The sequence below is a fragment of the Alosa sapidissima genome, chromosome 11, assembly GCF_018492685.1.
Source record: "Alosa sapidissima isolate fAloSap1 chromosome 11, fAloSap1.pri, whole genome shotgun sequence".
NCBI lineage: Eukaryota > Metazoa > Chordata > Actinopteri > Clupeiformes > Clupeidae > Alosa > Alosa sapidissima.
In genome coordinates, this window is record NC_055967.1 from 25,368,631 (window position 1) to 25,389,766 (window position 21,136).

Below are 21,136 nucleotides of genomic sequence, written 5' to 3' on the forward strand. Positions count from 1 at the left end.
CCCAGTGTGTGCCGGCACGAATGGCTGTTCCTAATTGGCCCTCTGTTCACAGTCAAATTACAATGCGACTGTTTGTTTTCCATCTGCAGGTTTTTTCACCTCCACACCCATCTCCAGCCATCAGAAGAGCGAGGTAGGTCACATCATACCTCTGATGCTGTGCCATGCTGAGGAGGATTGTTTTCCGTGTTCGTTATTATAATGAAAGCCATTAGCTGATGTGGTAGGTAGCTATCAACAAGTCTTCCTGGGACATGATAATGAATGTTGTCTCCAAATGACACATGCTAGCTGTATGCTATTACTAGTAACTAAAAAAAAAGATTGCAAATGATCACACGGATGATTTATGGACCCATTAATACCTGGCAGTGCTACACATGGTGGAAACCAAGCATCAAAACTACTGGTGGTCAAGCTGACCATGTAGGGGGTAGTGCTTTGTGCAGCTTCCCAAAGTTCCCAAAGGGACTGAGTTTCAAAGAAGTTCGATGGGACTGATCAGTTCGCCTGATGTTCCTCAAGCCTAGTCCAAATTGTCGTTTGGGAAGTGGCTGTTTCTTTGAAGGCTTGTGATTGGATCACATTCTCAACTCTGGTCTCAAGGACTGCTCAAAATCAAAGTCTTTTCAAATCAAGTATTCATGAACCCATTGAAAGGGAACTGAATGTCCCCTAGAGCAGAATGTTACTCCCTACAGCCTTTTTAGTTGTCAGCCTGCGTCTGATCTGTTATTTATCGTACCCCCAGAATCCTCGATCACGGTGGTGCATGGCAGAACATCAAACTCCTCAAACCAGACAACCCTTTTTCAGGCCTCAGGCAGCCCCGTCCTGATGTCTCTTAGCCTGCCACCTGTGGCACTTTATGATGGAGGGAGAACTTTAGTCTTAGCACCAAACACATCAGCTGGATCACAGCAAACTAGCAGCCCTTTCTTGTAAGTGCAAAGGTATTGTGGAAGGCAAATTCCTTCAAAATGCACCTGGCCATGTAGTCACATACATTAACATTGCAAGGAAGTGCCCAAATTGCAGGCTTTGGGTCTATTCATGCTGATCAATGTATTTGTCGAAGCATAAAATGGTTGATGGAGTGGAAAGAGATTGTGGAGGGGCTCTTTCAGTCCTCTTGCTTGTTCCTGAGTGCCGTGTGTACCAGGCCTCCTGCCTACGTGACTGGCCCAGCCTGCGACAGGGTTGTGTGGTCAGACCAGTGCAGTATTTATAGGGCAGTGCTTCCCAACGCTGGTCTGCAGCAGCATCTGCAGGTGGAGTGAGTCACCACAGTCCCTCTCCCAGCCTACTTTGCCTGCATCACATGTGTGTGTGTGTGTGTGTGTGGACCTCAGGAGGACTCGGTGCCCCCGCGCCCCCCCCTGCCCACGTCCTACAACCCCAGCGAGCGCCCCCCGGTCGTGCCCCCCCTGCCTTCGCCGGGCAGCGTCCGCACCACGCCCCACCGGCCTGAGGACCGCAAGGCGGCCCAGAGAAACGGAGCGCACAGCGTAAGAGGCAGTTGCCACAGCAACCACCCCGTTCATCTCAAACGCCATCCCTCACCGTCCGCTCCTTAGTTCCGTTTCCCCCCGCTGGATTTTTGTTTGTTTGTTGCTGTTTTGATTTTGGGGGGTCTTGGATGTTGATTTGAGTTATTGTTTGGTATTTTGCTCTTCACCTCCCAAGGCCAGCTCTCCATTGACTTGCTTTTGTCATCATTTGCCATTGTGTTCAGCCGCTGCCTTGGATTTCAGTTGGTAGAGGTCATGGCATGATGGTTGTATTATTTTGATCTCCCCATTCAACATTATTCCATCTCGGTGTCTTGAACCTGGTTTTATTTTCTGTCAGTTGTGCTTCATTTGAGATGTATCAGTGAGGATCAAAGCACCCTTGATTTTATGGATATGATGCATTACAAAGAATTGGACATTGGAATTGGACAAGGGAAGTCCATGTGAGCATTTGAGGTCATATGTTTGAAATGCATGGAAATGAAGGGTGTTTTGAAATTAAATGAAAATTCACAATTCGTCTGTCAAATAGAACAGCGATGTTTGTGTGTGTTTGTGCTTCATTTAGTTTGTCTGCTCACCTCAGCTCTGTGAAGTTTACATTTATAATCTTGGTATAGACCCTTTCAACAATAAAAACAAAAACAATGCTTGAACGTTCTATTTGGTTCCCAATCTACTTACATGGAATGTTAAAACGGAAGCCTTGTGGGGCCAACTATGATGCTGATAATGGAACTCTCTTGAAAGGGGACCCTTTCAAGAGAGTTCCATTATCAGCATCATAGTTGGCCCCACAAGACTACCTTTTTAACATTCCATATGTTATCTTAATGCAGAGGAAGTAGATTGGGGCCCAAATAGAACGTTCAAGCATTGTTTTTGTTTTTATTGATGAAAGGGTCTATATGGATGCGTGATTAGCTGAATCTAATCGGGACCGTCTTGCATGTTCTGCAGGGCCCAGACTACCGACTGTATAAGAGTGAGCCAGAACTGACCACTGTGGCAGAAGTGGACGAGACTAATGGAGAGGATCGCTCTGAGCATGCCATGGAGAGAGACTCTAGTGCCAAAGGTATCATGCAATCCAAACGTACCCACTCACCCACCCAAAACAAAGTCAAAGCATTTACTCTGCTTTGGTCAGTTGTATTCAATGTTTCAGTCGGTGACGGTTGTTTCTGTCAGAGTTAATTTGACTAGCGCTGTTGATACTGTTGGGCCTAAAGCCTAGCTTGTACGAGCAGTGTTTTTTTGGAGCTGTAGTTCTTGGGTAATAGCTAGATCACTATTTTGCTCATCTGGTTCACTGTGAATTGCAGGCATGTCCTACCCGGTTGGAATAGTGCCTCCCAGAACCAAATCACCCATGCCTGAGTCCTCCTCCATTGCCTCCTATGTCACCCTGAGGAAGAACAAGAAGCCCGACCCCAGAGCGGTAAGAGTCTCCCTGCAGTCAGCCCACGGTTCCTTAGACCCCAGAGCGGTTAGAGTCTCCCTGCAGTCAGCCCACGGTTCCTTAGACCCCAGAGCGGTAAAAGTCTCCCTGCAGTCAGCTCACGGTTCCTTAGACCAGTGGTTCTCAAAGTGGGGTCCTTGGAACCAAAAACGTTGAGAACCCCTGCCTTAGACGTCAGCCTCTTTGATAGTTTCAGTCTGATGACTTTATCCAGATAGTCATCCTTACATGATGGAGTACATTTATTCCAAAATAACGTTTTATCATCGGGAGGAGGGCACAGAAGATGCACAGTTGTCAGTAGCAGCAGCATAACAGTTGAGAGCTTAGCAGCACAAACACACGGGGTTGGCCAGTTTGATTATGTTCTCGTGCGATACTGCCGTGTGTCAAAACATAGGCCTGCATTTGGGCTTGTTTAACAAGCCAAGCTAATTGTGGCGAGAGTGGTGGCACATTGAGAGAGTGTGCAAGTGGCTTACGTCACCCCCCTCCGCTGCCAGAGTGGGTGTGGTGGCCGACAGCACACGCTCTTGCGGTGGAAACGTTTATTTCTGGAGTGGCGCTTGTGTGTTTTTAGTCTTGTTGACGTTGGGGGGAGGCAGAGAGAGCCGGCGCTCGGCGTACGTCTTCTGGGTGACTCATCTTCTCCACGGCAACAAAAACAAGTAAGGGAAGTGAAGCCCTTCACTTAGAGACTCCGCAGCGTGTCATTAGGCTAGGTCTGAAGCACCATGCACCCCGGAATCAGCATGCACTCAGCCACGTCTCCTTCCCTGACGCGGTAGTCAAGCTTTTGACTCCGTAAATGCCGTCCCACAGGATCTGTATGCTCGTGTTAGCTTTGGCCCTGTGCTCCCACCAGAGACCCCACTTCTGTGCTGATGGGTCTCCTCTACATGAAGCTGAAGAGCCATGCAGTGAAACATATTGGGCTCTATCTTGCACTCCAGCGCAATTGACTTTGCGCAAGTCGCTTTGTGGGCGGATCTTGGGCGCTGTTGCTATTTTACCGGCGGGTTAATGACCGTTGCACCCAATGCAAATCTAAAATGGGGTGGTCTAAAGTAGCTACATTAATCATGGGTGGTTTGGGCGTAACGTGCAATAAACTAATCAGATCGTTATCTCACATTCCCTTTAAAAGCAGGACGCTTCTTCCATGGCGGATTGCTATTGTAATGGCAGATTTGCCAGGTGCACGCCAGGAGCGCTTCACAGCAGAAGAAACTGACATTCTTGTTAGGGCTGTAAAAGACCGAGATGTAGCATTGTATGGGGATGGGAGAAACCCACCCAAATTACCTCACTATAGACGATGCAGCTCTTCTGTCAAATAAGCTCTCCTCTCCCGTGCTGCTGCTGGGGTATTTGGGTTAAATGGCATCGGCACATGCAGTTCAACATCACGTCTCCTAAAGTCCTCTAATATTTCCTCGAATGTTTGTTCAATCACACTGCGTGTTTCTGTGTGTTTTCGACTATATACCGTTTCACGCACTGTTGCTGGCATAATAAATGGTGTCATCAGCCATGTCTTTAACGGATAGCCGTTGTCCCCTAACAGCCACCCATCCAAGGGGGGATTCCCCTCAAAGATGGCAGGAATGGCAGAGTTTGCCAATATGAATGAATCGTCGCTTGAGCCAGGGTAATTTGCAAACACATTGATCTTACAAGTTGCATCGCAAATCACTTGTATGTTGTTCGAATGGGTTCCCTTACGATTGATGTAAATCAGTGCGTTTTCTGTTGGGGCACGGAGTTGCACATGGGTGCAGTCTATAGCACCAAGGACACCAGAGAACCCACACTTTGCCTAAAACGCCCGCTTTGTTTTTTCCTGGCCGTCAGGGGAATTGGATGTACTGTATTCCCCAGACATCTGTCACAGCCTGACGGGTCAGGCGTAGCTTACGCCTATTCCACCTCACTGAGGGAGAGATGGGTATATCTAGGCCGGTAGATCCTCTCCCTCCCGCGTCTAATTCTTTGTCCTAAGACGTACTCCATCTCACTGTGCAATAGAAAAAAATATGAGCCAGCGCAACTTAACTGGTAAGTTGAAGAGTAAGGTTTTTAACCTACTACTGTTAACTTACATGATGGTAAAGGTGATTTCTCAGTCAGAATTTTGTTTCCTGGTTCTTGACGGACAACCTACTTTGTCAGGTGTCCTTATATAGGCCTACTTATCTGTCTTGCCACTATTGGTCAAACAGGTTAGTTAGATCCGTCAATATTACAATTAGACTGAATAATTTGCGAAACTGTGTATGCCAGATTTATGTCTATTTTTTCACATTTTCATGGACACCACAATGATTTCCCTCGTGTGGTAGGCCTAATATTTCTCCTTATAATTATGTATGGTTTGCAAAAATGGGAACTGCTTCCGTGTAAATGAGAGAAGCAAAGTGTATGCATGTTGTGCACATGCTACATTATGGCAAAGCCTGCGCTCTTAAAATAGCATCTGAATTTGCACCACTGACTTTAGAACACCTTTGTCCTGGTCTATGGCGGAATTGCATTCTGAAACTGTAAAATATCAATAGGGAACGTTTGCGCTGGAACACGCCCCCTCTTTTCACTGAACCGTCCCCGTGGGCGCTGTGGAGGGAAAATTCCAATATGCGAATAGGAAAGACAAAAGCGCGAGTATACAAAGTAAATTGCGCTGGAGTGCAAGATAGAGCCCATTGTGTTAATATGTTATGTTTTAAAGATATTATGTTTTTAGAACTCTTAAAGGTGTGACGGGAATGTTGAAAAATTAATGTTCTAAAGAACATCTGGGTTCATTGAGTTCAACATAAAATTTTAGAACCTTCAATTGTTGTGGGACGGAATGTTCCTTATGTTAGAGTGTTCAAAAACCCACACACAGGGTTAACTCTAGGAAGCTCAATTATTGCAGTCCACTCAAAGGCTAATACAATTAGCCTGTGGTACTCATTGCAGTTAGACACTAAGTTACTAATTTTCCTGCTAATTCCTTACTAATTTTCCTTGTTCCCGCGCGCGTGTGTGTGGTGTGTCCACAGGAGCGTCCACGTAGTGCGGTGGAGCAGCTAAGTGCGGCGGAGTCGAGCGCACGTCCGCGCATGAGCGTGGAGGAGCAGATGGAGCGCATCCGGCGGCACCAGCAGGGGGCACTGCAGCAGAAGAAGAAGAGCCTGGCTGTGCTGGGGGGCAGCCCGGGCGCTCAGGAGAACTCGCCCTCACGCAGCCCCTCCTTCTCCAAAGAAAACCCCTTCAGGACCATGCAGGTACTCCGTCCCACACCGCGTCCTAATGCTGAGGGGTTTTGGTCTGTGATCCTTGAAATGGACACACAAGATGTTGTTTCTGTTTGAGCTTTGAGTTGAGTTGTGTGGTGTATGTTTTGGTGTCTGTTGTGACCATGTCTAAACATTACTGAACTTTTTTGTTTGTTTTTTTCGTTAGCTCTACATCAAATTACTGGTTTTCTGTCGCCTACCCACTCATTGAGTCTCTCTCTCTCTCTCTCATTCTCTCTCTCTCTCCCTCCCTCTCTCCCTTCCTCAGTCCACCCAGGGTCGGCGGAGGAACGAGGGTTTCTGCACTGACCTGCAGGAGCTGGAGGCCTCTCTGAGAGAGCAGGAGGTGGTGCAGGAGCACGAGAGTCCGGCCGAGGAGATTGCCCGTCTCAAAGAGGCCGTGGATCCCGAGCACTTCAACATGGACCGCGAGGTGGGAACCAGTGAACCGGCTGTCAGTCTCACCGCAAAGCTTTCACCGGATTTGTGTTAATGATCTTCCTCCCTTGCGCTTGTTCCTCTCTCTCTCTCTTTCCTCGCTGGATCTCTCTCTCTTTCTCTTTTTTTCTCATTTTTTCTCATCTTCCTCTATCTCTTTTTGTCATGTTCTATTTATTTCTCTCTTTCTCTCTCTTTTCCATTCTTTTGTCTCTCTACCTCTCTCTGCCCCCCTCTCCACCCCTCTCCAGCTGTCCAAGCCAGAGAAGGTGGTAATCCCCGAGCGCTACATGGAGCCAGAGCCGGAGGAGGCCCTGAGCCCGGAGGAGGAGGCCGACAAGAGGAAGAAGGTGGACCGCATCAAGGCCCTTATCGCCAAGAACAGGTGAGTCCATAGACACACACACACACACACACAGAGGAAGAAGGTGGACGGCATCGAGGCCCTCATTGCCAAAAGCAGATGAGCCCATACTCGCGCACACACACACACACACACACACACACACACACACACACACACACACACACACACACACACACACACACAGAGCCCAGGGGTCAGAATTTGGAGGGTTAGCTTCTGCCAGTTAGCATCCCATTTAGCCGCCACTATCTATACTATCTAAACACTCCTGTCTACACTATCTACACTATCTGTATGTAGACCCCTATCTACACCATCTACTGTATACACCCCTATTTACACTAAAAATGGCGTCTGCCACTTTCTACTACTGTATCTATACACCCCTATCTGCACTATATATGCCGATATCTATACACCCCTATTTACACTATAAATTGCGTCTGCCACTATCTATATTATCTTTACATCCCTATCTGCACTATATATGCCACTATCTATACACCCCTATCTACACTATATATGCCACTATCTATACACCCCTATCTACACTATATATGCCACTATCTATACACCCCTATCTACGTTATAAATGGCGTCTGGCATGTGCTCGCTTCTGGCACCATTTTCACAAGCAAGCCAATTTGGTGCCACATTTGCGATGGCCACTAATGATGTCATCTGTGTGGATTGGCACAGCCCTCCGAGCCTTTCCCCTCTCCGCATAGGTCCATCAGAAAACCAACACATCGCCCTGAGCACACTTTTCCTGTCAAGCCGTTGAAATGTCAGTGTTTGTGTAGAGCTTACTTACATACTGAGAAGAGCGGTTTGCCCTTGACAGTGTTGAATGAAAGGCCTATCCATTAAGCTCCCGGTTCTGTGGCCTTGACCACGTTCAAACAAGCCTAGGCAGATGGTCCAGGCAGCTCAGGCCCTGAAGAGACATCATTAACTTCGACTGGAGGAGATGACTCTGGGCCAGTAACAGCAGCAGCAGCAGCCTCATACCAAGGAGCCCTGTAAAGCTGAGAGCAATGATGGAGGGAGTGAGAGGAGGTTGGGCGGTGGGGGGGGGGGTTAATAGCAGAGGATGAAAAGACCGGGATGAAAGGAGTGAGAGGGGAGCTTTCCGCCTTTCCTCTCCTCTCCTCTCCTCTGCTTTCCTCTCCTCTCAGCGAGGCTTTGCGTGCCGATTAGATGGTGGACGTGACTCCTGAAGTGAGGCCCAGAGCAAGCGGGCGCCATTGGCCAACCATGTCACCATGACATTTCCATGGACAGTCTGAACGTTAGCGGAGGGATTTTTTTAAATTTATTTTTAAAGCCCACTTTAAACCCTGGCCCATATAATTGCGAGCCCTGGATTTGCTTAATAGCTAAAATGCTAGATTTGACCGTCCTATGATGACACATACACACACACACACACACACACACACAAAATGCAAAAGAGCAGATTTGTGTTTATGTAGGTATCTTTGTGCACACCTTCTCTGTGTGCAAGTCTAGTACCTTGTGTTGTGTTTATGCTCTGTGTGTGTTAATGAACTGTGTGTGTGTCTGTGTGTGTGTGTGTGTGTGTGTTAATGAACTGTGTGTGTGTGTGTGTGTGTGTGTGTATGTGTGTGTGTGTGTGTGTGTGCGTGTGTGTGCATCAGCATGCAGAACATGCACCCTGGTTTGGCTCTGAGCCCAGAGGTGGAGTCGGAGGAGGAGGCCACTGCCCAGACGCAGGAGAAGATCATCAACATCTCCTACGAGCTGGCCGCAGAGGCCTCCAAGCGCTCCAAACTGGTGGCCGGTGAGACAAAACAGCACAATGCACTATAGCACAACACAATACAAGACAATATAGCACAGACAGCACAATACAAGACAATCTAGTACAGCACAATACAAGACAATCTAGTACAGCACAATACAAGACAATCTAGTACAGCACAATACAAGACAATCTAGTACAGCACAATACAAGACAATATAACACAATACAATATAGTACAGCACAATACAAGACAATATAGTACAGCACAATAAGAGACAATATAGTACAATAGAATACAATATAGTACAGCACAATACAAGACAATATAGCACAACACAATACAATACAATATACGTAGCACAACATAATACAATATAGTACAGCACAATACAATATAGCACAATATAGCACAGTGCAGCACAGTACAGATACACAACACAATATAGCACAGTACAGATACACAACACAATATAGCACAGTGCAGATACACAGAGCAGAAGGGCTGTTCAGATGTCAGACAGAATGAGAGTGAATGGAGGAGTTGGAGTGTGTGCGCTTAGTGGCTGTTTGTTTTTGCTTGCTTATTTGTTTGTTTTTGCTTGTTTATTTATTAGATTGGCTGTATATTGGCAGGTCTATTGCCAGTTCCACACAACTGGTTTTCAAAAAAAAAAAAAAAAAAGAATGATCCAAATTCTTGACTTTCATGTAATTTAGAGGATAACATTTAAGAATCCAAACCTTTGTCGTAGCCATTTTTGTACTCCCTCACATCAAAGGTACCCTGAATGTCTGGGGAAGCATGGTTAACCAAGCTGCAAATTATTAGGCTTTACAGGTTTTAATTTCCGCTCCTTCATTCCTCCAAATCCTCTCTTCTTTTAGCGCCTGGTCAATCCTCATTAAAGTCCCGAAATAATCCCCAATGTACTCTCTCTCTTACTCTTTCTCTCCCCCCTCTCTATATCCTCTCTCTCTCTCTCTCTCTCTCTCTCTCTCTCTCTCTCTCTCTCTCTCTCTCTCTCTCTCTCTCGGACACAATCCCAGTCTGAGTCATTTTATCTTTCTCTCATACTCTTAAGAAACAGCTGAACTCTGACGGCCCCTTATTGTACCCTGTACATTGCTGTAACTATCTGGATGTTAGTTTTGGTCAACTGCATATTTCATAGCTTTTTCGTAGGTGTGTCTAGAACTGCCAAGCTATTCTTTTCTGCCCATGCTTATTCAATCTGCTCAAATGAGTTGTGTGTTGCCCAGGGAGCGAGGATATGTTTATGTTAATATGTCATTGTGATTGTCATTGCTCTGTTGTTTTTGCTGATTGCACGGGCCTTGTTCCTGGCCTAGCTGTGCCTGCCAGTGTGTCAATCATCCACCCTTCACCCCATTTCAGCAGCAGTCGGAGGAAGGCATTGACATTACTGATTGCCTGTGTGTGTGTCTCTCTCTTGTTTTGTGTGTGTGTGTGTCGTTTGCAGCAAAAAGCCTCCCTTCCTCCCCCCAGTCCCCTGTGCCCCCTGCAACACACACTCCCCTGCAGCTCACAGATGGGACACACTTCATGTGTGTGTAGTGCCCTGGCCACAGTAAGAGCTCTCCGCTCCGCTCCGCTCCTCTCCTGTCTCCTCCCTCCTTTCCTTTCCTCTCTCCTCCTCTCTGGATTTCTCCATCTCAACACTACTTTCCGCTTTGCCATTTTGATACTCATGCTCATGCTGTCTAACTTTCCTGGGGTCTGTTCCAATACTGTGTGTGTGTGTGTGTGTGTGTGTGTGTGTGTGTGTGCGTGTGTGTGTGTGTGTCTTTCCTCAATGTTAACAAATGGGTCTGTTTTGTCTTCATGCAAGACTGCTCTGAAGTTCTTTCTGGGTCTCTTGTGCATGAAGTTAACAGTTCAGCACTGCTCTTCCCTGTCATCTACTTATCTTCATAATTGCTTGCATTTGAAAGTACCAACGTCTCTGTCAAGAAAAACATCTTCAGGGAAAACTAGTTTGTGTATACACATAAATACTTCAGTTCGTAAAAGAAAATGGCTTCAGGCTGAGAAAGCGAGTGAGCTTTGGAAGTTAATCGGTTTAGATTCAGAGTATGACACAAATATGACCGACTCTGCCGCTGCAGCAGGTTGCACGAAGACAGCTTCTCTACCTCAACTTTTCATAATGTGTCAGCACTTGTGTCCTCTAAAAGGTCCTAACACAGTTAGTGCTATGTTGGAGTGCAAGCTTTGAAATGTGACACGGTCGGAGGTGCTCCAGGAGGCATGCTGGCGTTTAAATACCGGTAGTTGGGTCGGCACTCAGCAGCGGGTGTGCTGTGATGGAAGAAGCATTGGAATGCTCTGGTCCTACTCCCAGAGTGGGGCAGGCAAGCAGGCGCAGGCACATACTGTACGTGTCTCAAGGCACGCAGGCCGTTACTCTCAGTTGAAGCACAGTGGCATTTAAAAGCCCCACTTTAACAAACAAAAAACAGCATAGCAAAGCCCACGGCACAGAGTGACTCACTGGCCCTTGCAGTAGGTTAGTGTCAGTTTTACTAGCCCCCACCTGTTAATTTTATTTTTTTCTACTTGTTTTGTTTAGATGCTAAACTCTTAACATAAATCATGTTCACTGGATGTTAGAGTTTCCATTCACAGAGAGATCAGTAAAGCATTTAGCAACTTTAGATTGTCTAATAGGTCTAATAGTTTGCCTCAAAATGGGCGAAAGGTTTTGAGCTGTCCTTGGAGTGGAACGAAGCCTGCGGCCTCTGCCTAGAGTCCTCACCACTCTGTTTGTCTGTCCTCAGCACAAGCCCTGGCCTCAGTGAAGACCTACACATGAGGACGGGTGGCTTGGAGAGTGACCCCAACAGCACACGGTGTCCCGACTGGCCAGATCGCTAACTCTCGAGGCTTTAAATACTCCCGGAAGGAACATTGCTGCACTGTGACATCACTTCCTCCCTCCACGGCCCTTTTTAGTAGTCGTGTAGATGTTCTCATTGTTTCACCTGTGCATTCACAGGCCTTCCACACACACACACTGCAGTGGCCATGCAGGCAAGATGGGCTCTCATTCGCCCCGTTCTGCTGTGAGTGTGTGTTGGCTTCATATGCAGCTAACTCACACACGCCAAAATATACACAGTTCAATGCCAATGTTAGCTACAATAAGCTCAAAGATAGCTTGCGGAAGCAGGACTACTTTGTGACCGGTTTTTAAATAGTTTCATTGTGTTTAGTTAAGTTATTTTTGCAATTTTTAAACATTTTAACCTTTCTTGTTAATTTTAAATCTCATATCTTTTAGAATACAGAACACTTCATTCTACAGTATTTAAGTGCATAAAACCACATTGTTTTTATATGAAAAAAAAAAAATATATATATATAAATATGATAGATATACATGATACATAAAATGATGACCACATGGTGCCACTTCATTGCTGCAGTTGAAGATTTTCTTTTTCCTTGGGTCGTAGTTATTTATGTCTGACCGCGTGCAGTTCATGTCACAGTTGCCGACACACACAAGAATGTTTTGGCTTTAAATATGCTTCATGTCTTTTTTCTTTTTTTTAAATGATATTTAAATAGAATTTCTGGGATTTCTTTTTATTTTCCTGGTTGGTTTGGAATCCTGGACATGATAGAGAAGGGACTAGCACATGTAAAAAAGCAATAAGTAAAAGTTTGTTATTCCAGGATTGCAGAGTATTTTTTGTACAAAATGTAATTAAAAGAGGATCCTTGTGTATATACTGTAGGCTGCACAGTGGACAGAGCGGGTGTACAGGAGACCACTTACTGAAGTCAATATGCAAATGTTCATATCTCATCTGATTTCTATCATGTGAAATAAATGTTGATGTTCTTACCAATGTGTTGAGTGTGCTGAACTTGCTACTACCTAACCCAGCATCAGTCTGCACTCAGTTTGGCTCATTAGCTGAGCCCCAAATGACCTTGCCTTAGTAGACCTGTGGTACAGTAGATGAGGCAATATGACTGGAGTAATGGACTGTTCAATATCATTTATTTAGAATAGTTAGTTTTGTAGATAAAACAACACCTTGCATTTTATGTAGCGCTTTTCAAGGCAGGTTTAATATATACAGCTCTGGAAATAAATAGGAGACCACTGCACATTCATATTCAAAATCCGTCGACTCATTCAAATGTCACTCAGCAACCGAAGGAGGACATCAGAAACGTGCAGTAGTCTTCATTTTTTTTCCAGAGCTATATATATAGCAGAAATATATCAGTGCACAAGTCTACATAGAAATTAATTAGTACAGATCTCTACCTCTCAGCCTGTACCTGCCCATAACCATCCACTGACAGGTCCTACAGTACAAACCATACACACATGCATTGCAAACACAAGTTATCTTAAGCAAATATTTATATTATATAGATATATTTTATATGTATTCATATATTAATATGAATTAAAAAAAAAAAAAAACATTCAACTAAAAGTGTAACAGTTGAATTAAGTAATAACATTGTATAGAGTCAGATCAGTAATAGGTTACAGTATATTCTTATGGAACTGATTTAAACATGGTTCAAACAAGGCTAAAACATCAAGAGTCACTACTGACTTAGATCACTGCAACCAGGGCCACATGAACAAATATCTTTTTTTTTATCTACAATGCATTACTTAAAACTTAATACATTGACAAGTATGGGTTTATTTAAAATAAGTGAATTAGTTACTAACTAATTTTCTTACAGCATATACTTTGTAGACATTAGTTTAAAATTACATTCTAACCGGTTAGGATGTTTTCAACAAGAGCTGCTTTATTTTTTTGTTATTCATTGGCAGACAAACAATAGGCTACCATGAATGAGTAATTAACAGTTCAAAGTAGTCATATGGCCAACATAAAATACTAATAAAAGTAGGCTAATTAACTAAATAATTGTAACTAAATACTACAGTAGTAGCAAATGATAACGATATAACAACCATAAACACATATAAACCGTGATTGCAAGGAGAATTTATTAGTTAGATAGGCCTATAACTGTTTTCAAAAGTCTGTTCAGCATTCTCTGAGAGAGAGGTAGCTGGAGGACTCCTGCGGAGACTCACTGGGTGGTGCTGGGGTGCACAGATAAGCCTATATAGCCTACTTCTCTGGAGAGATGCGCTGAGATGTAACGAGCCATGAAGAGGTTTTATTAGTGCTTAATGGTGGATAGGATAGCTTTAGTAGCGGATAGCTCTTGTTGATGAGCCCCAATTTCGCTTGTAGCCTATCAGAGAATGTTCAATAACCCGAATAGAGTAGGCAGTCTGCTTATTTCCAGTGATGGGTTCTGTGGAACACTGATCTATTGCAGTGTTCTTTATAGATCAGTGCTGTGGAGAAGGGCTACAGCGCCCTCTTGTGACAAAATGAAGCTTCGTTCTAGACAAAATCGGAAGTCCAGTTTAAAGATTGCACTCCAGGTAAGGAAACATCTGACTTCAGAATTGCCTGGACGGAATTGTCATAGGTTACTAGACCAGCAAAACAGTTATCAGAGGAGAGAGAAGATTAAGAAAGAAAAGCACTGTCGTGTATGTATTCTGTCAGCGCATCATATCTATCCTACTGTAGCAAGCTATAAAATAGACTATATACTTATTTAAATATATATGTAATATGTTTTATATGTTATCTATCATATAGGCAAAAAGCCTAGTGTTTTTTTTTTAGTAGCGTATTCTGCAAATGGTGCCATGTGTGTGACTCAAGTTTGTATTCCTTTGCTAGACATGGGCTATATTCTAATTCGCATACTTTTGTAGCCTACTTACAATACCTAATATGTATGCACAAGTGTCCAGTGAGGATTGTTAACGCACTCAGACAGACCCATCATAAATCTTAGACTAAGAATTGTACTTGTTGTTAATGTGCTATATTATCCATTCTTATTTCACGTTTATAGCTTTTATGTCTTTTTTTATTTTTATTACATACAAAAATCACCATACAAATGATCACAAACAGGGGTACAAAAATTCAACACAAAGAGGACATAACATCAGAACATATACATACAGTTCTGTCAGCTTTTCGGCTGTTGAGTCCAACAATAGTGTCCATGTAGAATTTGACTTCATTTTTGAAGGCTGCAAAACAAGGTTTCCCTCCCCCCATTCACGTTTATGAATATGACATTTTCCCATAAACAAAAGCAAATTTATCGTAAAGACACTATTTCTATTAATGTCTGCATTTTCATAAAAAAAATGTTTTATTCTTTTCATTCTTTTTTTTGAAATGTAACATTGCACAACCACACAGCACTACACATATTTTCTAATTCTATCCAAAAAAACCTTGAGTAGATACATTCGTAAAATAAATGACAGTTTCAAGCGCACAACGTCTTTTCAGCTTCTGCTCATGTAGAAGTCAAGTTCGTGCCGCTCATATTTTGCGCTTGAGCCTACCACTTTTGCGACATTACGTCAATGCGTTAGTCTCCGCCCCTAGCGTCAGTTTTGGTTCAACCCACCTAGTAGTTTAGCCTACCTGGTGGTGAGTCGGTATACTGTAGGCAGCAATGGCGATCATCAAGTGATTTTTAATGTATAGGTGCTCGGGCTACTGAGTCGCTGCCAAATTAGAGTTTAAGCTGACATAATGCCTTCAACATCAGCCGACAGTAATGGTGAAGATGCCCCAGCGGTCGACGATCCAACTGGCGAGCTACATTCAGAGTTGGTAACGTTAGAGGGGGTTTCGGGCCTGAAATCAGACGAGAAGTCGTGCGTCACCGAGGACGGGGAAAGAGTTGAAGCTGATGGCGGGCAGGAAAAACATGAGGATGACAAGAAACCTTCACCTGAGCATGCCGTCGTTAATGACGAACAGACAACGGTGGACTGCAAAAGTGAAATGATAGCTGCTATCAATGAAAACGAAAACAATGTTTCGACGACGCTCGAAAATGACAGTAGTGGTCCTGAACGCGAAGATGCGACACTGAAGGCAGTGAAACAACAGGTATCAGATGAAAATGACTCTCCTGCAAATAAACAGTGCACTGGATGTAAACCAAACGATGATAGTAATGTTACAGACAAAACTGTGAACGAGGGCAGCGAAGATGACAACAAGAGACGAGTTAGCATAGAAATGTCGTCTTCTGATGGAGAGCCACTCAGTCGCATGGACTCCGAAGACAGGTTTGTGTCATTTTATTGGCCCTTTGAGACTCATCACTAGCTACACAGAAAAAATCATGGTCAATGCTGATTCGAGGCCAGCAGCTAGTGTTACAGGCCTACTGTAATACACCGTAGGCTATGTCATGTTACATGTGTGAAATAATTGGACTCGAATGGCATACTGTGCAACGAGCTAAAGCATAATACCCGTAATCTCTCATTAAGATTAAGAAAAACGTAGCTTTCAAGCTAACATGAACTAATATCTCAGACTGCAGCTTGACTGCATAGTGGGCCTGTCAAAGTGAAGCAGTGTTATCCAACACATCTGGAATTACCGCAGCTGGATAGCCAAGAGCAGCACGTCAGGTCTTCATCTTTAACATAGACCTTTTTGTCATTAGGGGAATTCCCAGCACGTACCGTAGGCCTAATCATGAACTCTCATACACCTCTGAGTGGAGTACATTGTCTTTACAGCCAGGATATCATCCACTCTGAATGTTCCTATGTGTGAAAGAGTTTAACCTACCTCTGCCCACCGGACTAACCTCCTAATGAGTTAAGGTCTTCATCTGGGTTGATCAGTTGACCACCAGAACCTCCCAATTTTTCCTCTCTCTCTCGAAGTTAGGCTTTATGTGTCCACTGTGTTCATTCATAATTTGACGCCATCACTGGCTCCTCATTCACAAAGTTCAATCTTGCCTCAGCTACACACCAAGTTCAGCAGACTCCTGTGTGTTTTCAGGGACTGGTATTTTTTTTTCTTCAGTCCATATTGTGCTCTGCATTCAGATTAACGTTAATGTTGCTTGTTTTTGCCAGTAATGTTGTTTTTGTTTTTTTTTGACATAGTCTAATTAATGTAGCTAGCAAACTAATCCTATATCGTGAAATCCACCACAGCTGTTCATATTTAGGCTAATGCATATTTAAAGTATTTGTATTATGTTGTGTGTTTTAAAATGTGTTGTCTGATATATTGCCAGTCACACATAAACCACTCAACCATGATCTGCACTAAATAACACACATTTTTCCATCCATCCATCCCTCCATCCATCCCTCCCTCCTCTCTCCTCCCTCTCTCTCAGCATCAGCAGCACGCTGATGGACATGGAGAGCACGGCGTCCAGCGGTCGCTCCACGCCGGCCATGATGAATGGCCAGGGCAGCCTCACACCCACCTTGGGCAAGAGCGTGGCCTACGCCTGCTGCTGGGACCACTGCCTGGACCACCATGGCTCCAGCCCCGACCTGGCGGAACACATCCGCACTGTACACGTGGACGACCAGCAGGGAGGGGTGAGCACACACACACATGCGCGCACACACACACACACACACACACACATGCACACACACACACACACACACACACACACACACACACACACACACACACACACATACACACACATGCATACACACATGCACACACACACACACACACACACACGCACGCATACACACACACACACACACACACACACACACACACACACAGGTACAGGATTTAAGCATACTTTATTTATTTATTTGTTTGTTTGTTTGTTTGTAAAGCACATTTTCATTAACCTGACCCTAGCCAGATGAATTTCGTTGCGCTTAGTTCCGCCTAGCTTCACTCACATCCATCTGGGACCTCTTCCATTGAGAGTGATTTCTGCAACCGACTTCATAGTTCAGCCAATCAGGACGCAGGGCGGGAGTTTCATAGATGTGACATAGCGTAGAAGCGACTGTGAGACTGTTATTAGCGTCACGGGTTGGCTTCGATGTGAGTGGTTGAAGTAGCACGTCAATAGATGACGGACAAGTGGCTTATTCAATCATATGCAAGCATTTTTTGATTAGGCCCAGCCTTTTGAAGCAACACTTTAATGGATCGGTTCCAGATGGATGAGTGGAGCTAGGCGGAGCGAAATTCATCTGGCTAGGGTCAGGTTACATTTTCATACCCAAAGCAACTACTTGATGTTCAGTCCACTGGATGAGTGGTGTGTGTGTGTTCTGCTATCCATGATTGTCCTGTGAGATGTCTTCTGCAAACTGCACAGGAAGCTGCACGCTTGCAGTATGTAGGCTTAGTGCTCTCCTCCTGTTGGAGCTGATTCGTCATATCTTGATGTATCATCTTTTCAGTTGATCTAAAGGAACCTCAGAGGTAGAATTTAATGTACTCCAGATGGTTAGGAAACTGATATTATTAGTTTAAAGGTATATTATGCAGTTTCAGGTATTTTTGGTGACTGTAGAGCTCCCCTGATATATTTACATTTTACTCTGCTGTTGTAAATAGCCTACTTCTCGTGGCTTGTTTCCCCTGTACACAATGAAAATGCTTTTGTTGTGAAGGTGAAGGATTAACAGCAGAAAAAAAATATATCTCCAAAGAGCTATATCTACTGACAAGGTAATGTTTAACGATTTTCGCAAGATGTCTTGGGGTCGACTATCTTTTTGAAGTTGCACTTGTTCTCTTGTTAGCAACTCGCTACTGCTATGCTGTATGGCTATGCTAGGTGAACAATTCCCCTATTACAAGTTTGTTTACCATCAAATTGGCTTTGTAAAGGTTATATTAAAGTCAAAATCTTGCATAGTGTACGTTTAACACAGTGTCTCAACATGTATGCCAAGGCCGTATGCCGTGTGAGTGTGGCTGTGAGTGTGAGTGTGTGTGTGTGTGTGAGTGAGAGTATGAAAGTAATAATCTTAATTGGGAATGCTTTTCCGGACAAACTGGCAATTGCTGTGAAGCTATCAGAACTTCATTGACGCAATGCCATCCCATTCCCCCGTGTTCCACTAGAAGAAATGTGCTGTGTTGTGTTTTGAACTGCTCTCTGGTGTTTTGTATTGTCCCCCCAGGAGTTCAGGTGTCTGTGGAAGGGCTGTAAGGTGTACAACACACCATCCACCAGTCAGAGCTGGCTGCAAAGACACATGCTGACCCACAGCGGAGACAAGCCCTTCAAAGTAAGACAGGGCTCACACATACACTGCTCACACACACACTTCTCACACACACATGGTTCTCACACACACTGTCTGCCTTTCAAAGTAAGACACGGCTCTCACACACACACACACACACACACACACACTGTACGATACGGCTCTCACACACACACACACACACACACACACACACACACACACACACTGTACGATACGGCTCTCACACACACACACACACACACTGTACGATATGGCTCTCACACACACACACTGTATGATACGGCTCTCTCACACACACACACACACACACACACACAGTATCCATCTTTCAAAGTTAGACACATTGGCCGTACTTATATACTGTGGTGTAGATGGAACTAAGTTTGGAGTACAAGCTGATTAATGAACTGAAGTAGGTAATGTGTGAATCTGCTCTCTCTCTCTTTTTCTTTCTTGCACTCTCTCTCTCTGTCTATCTCTTTCACGCTCTCTCTCATTCTCTCTCTCTCTCTCACTTTCACACTTTTTTTTCTCTCCATCCTGTCTCTCTTTCTCTCTGTCTCTGTCTCTCTACCCCCTCTCTCTACCCTGCGTTCCATGGCTCATAGTGTGTGGTAGGAGGCTGCACTGCGAGCTTCGCCTCTCAGGGTGGGCTGGCGAGACATGTGCCCACCCACTTCAGCCAGCTGAGCTCGTCCAAGGTGTCCAGTCAGGGCAAGCTGAAGGAAGAGTCCCCGTCCAAGGCTGGCATCAACAAGAGACGCAAGCTGAAGATCAAGCGGAGGAGATCTCTGCGTAAGTATCGGATGGTCCCGTGTGTGAACAGTGTGTTTGTTTTGGTCATACACACTCACATGCGCACACACACGCACACGCACACGCACACATACACACACACACACACACACACACACACACACAAACAGACAGACAGACAAACATACATACTCACACACGTACCAGACTCTCTCACACACACACACACACACACACACACACACACACACACACACACACACACACACACACACACAAACAGACAGACAGACAAACATACATACTCACACACGTACCAGACTCTCTCTCACACACACACACACACACACAGACAGACAAACATACATACTCACACACGTACCAGACTCTCTCTCACACACACACACACACACACACACACACACACACACACACACACACACACACACACACACTCACACACAAATTCTCTCTCTCCCACACACACACACAACCATTCTCAGTAGTGCAGTGCCTGTAATGTTAGGCCCCGATGCCCTTGATTAGGCGGGGGATTCTTAGCCTCTGTCCCCTGGCTTTGGATCCTCGGACAGGGCTCATATTTGACCTTGAAAGCGAACCATCCCCACGCATTATTTTGAAAGGTGATTCATTCATGTGGCCTCCACGGGTATTGGTGTCAATCTTACAGGCAAGTCTGTCATCTACAGTATGTACTCAAAGGCTCTTTTATCAGGGGATTTCCCCGTCTCTCGGTGCTAACGTCTGCATTAGCAGGTCCCCAGAGAGCTGCCCGCCCGCACAAACTGAGATGCGGATGTCTGTGCAGAGCAGTTCTGTTACTGGAGCCTTCTGTAGCGGCAGCCTTCTGCTGATAGATTTAAAACAAACATGGTTGGTGTTAAAGTCAGCCAAAAGTTTAGTAAATCAGCTCTGTGTGATTCCTGCCTACGTAAAAGTCACTGGACTGGGAAGATCCATTTCAAGAATGTTGGAATATTTCTTTGCGGGGCCCCAATATCCCCGAGTCCTCTTTAGAGATTGCCATGGGCTGACAAAATACCAGACAGTTGAGCACATAATATATGGGTGTACAGTAAACAGAAGTTCAGATTAATTTCAGGCTTGTCGGCATTGATTGGATTGTCTTTGTGGATGTCGTGCCTTTTGGTGATTGCTGCTATAAACTGTGAAAGGCTTTGGGTAAGATTAAATGGCTTTCCTGACTCTGCAGAAAGTTCCGGACAGCGTCTAGACGAAGGTGCAACCCTATCTGCCATGTGATACACCCCGTCACACGGGGACACACATGTTGCTGTACCAGATGCACCAAATGTTCCTTCCTTGCGTCCATAGTTATTTGACATTTTTGTTGTATAATTGCTGAATGAAGTATTTTGGA

The 21,136-nt window shown here is 44.7% G+C and overlaps 2 protein-coding genes across 9 annotated transcripts in view; both read left to right on the forward strand.

Moving 5' to 3' along the window:
• LOC121723674 (pleckstrin homology domain-containing family A member 5-like) overlaps nt 1-12,705 on the forward strand; it is a 122,505-nt gene extending 109,800 nt beyond the window's left edge. For 7 of the 8 annotated variants that reach the window (XM_042109583.1, XM_042109584.1, XM_042109585.1 and 4 more), the window contains 10 exons: nt 90-133; nt 1,353-1,508; nt 2,475-2,592; nt 2,840-2,955; nt 6,024-6,248; nt 6,529-6,693; nt 6,950-7,083; nt 8,727-8,869; nt 10,315-10,422; nt 11,633-12,705. In XM_042109583.1, the coding sequence (XP_041965517.1) occupies nt 90-133; nt 1,353-1,508; nt 2,475-2,592; nt 2,840-2,955; nt 6,024-6,248; nt 6,529-6,693; nt 6,950-7,083; nt 8,727-8,869; nt 10,315-10,409 (1,196 nt within the window). In that variant the 3' untranslated portion in view covers nt 10,410-10,422; nt 11,633-12,705. The remainder of the gene's footprint in view (nt 1-89; nt 134-1,352; nt 1,509-2,474; nt 2,593-2,839; nt 2,956-6,023; nt 6,249-6,528; nt 6,694-6,949; nt 7,084-8,726; nt 8,870-10,314; nt 10,423-11,632) is intronic. The other variant, XM_042109582.1, reaches the window with a different exon arrangement.
• A 2,649-nt stretch (nt 12,706-15,354) lies between these two features.
• Nucleotides 15,355-21,136, forward strand: part of LOC121724286 (zinc finger protein aebp2-like) — a 34,309-nt gene continuing 28,527 nt past the window's right edge. Inside the window, exons 1-4 of the mRNA XM_042110735.1 lie at nt 15,355-16,029; nt 17,109-17,319; nt 18,889-18,996; nt 19,587-19,773. Of these exons, the coding sequence (XP_041966669.1) occupies nt 15,485-16,029; nt 17,109-17,319; nt 18,889-18,996; nt 19,587-19,773 (1,051 nt within the window). The 5' untranslated portion in view covers nt 15,355-15,484. The remainder of the gene's footprint in view (nt 16,030-17,108; nt 17,320-18,888; nt 18,997-19,586; nt 19,774-21,136) is intronic.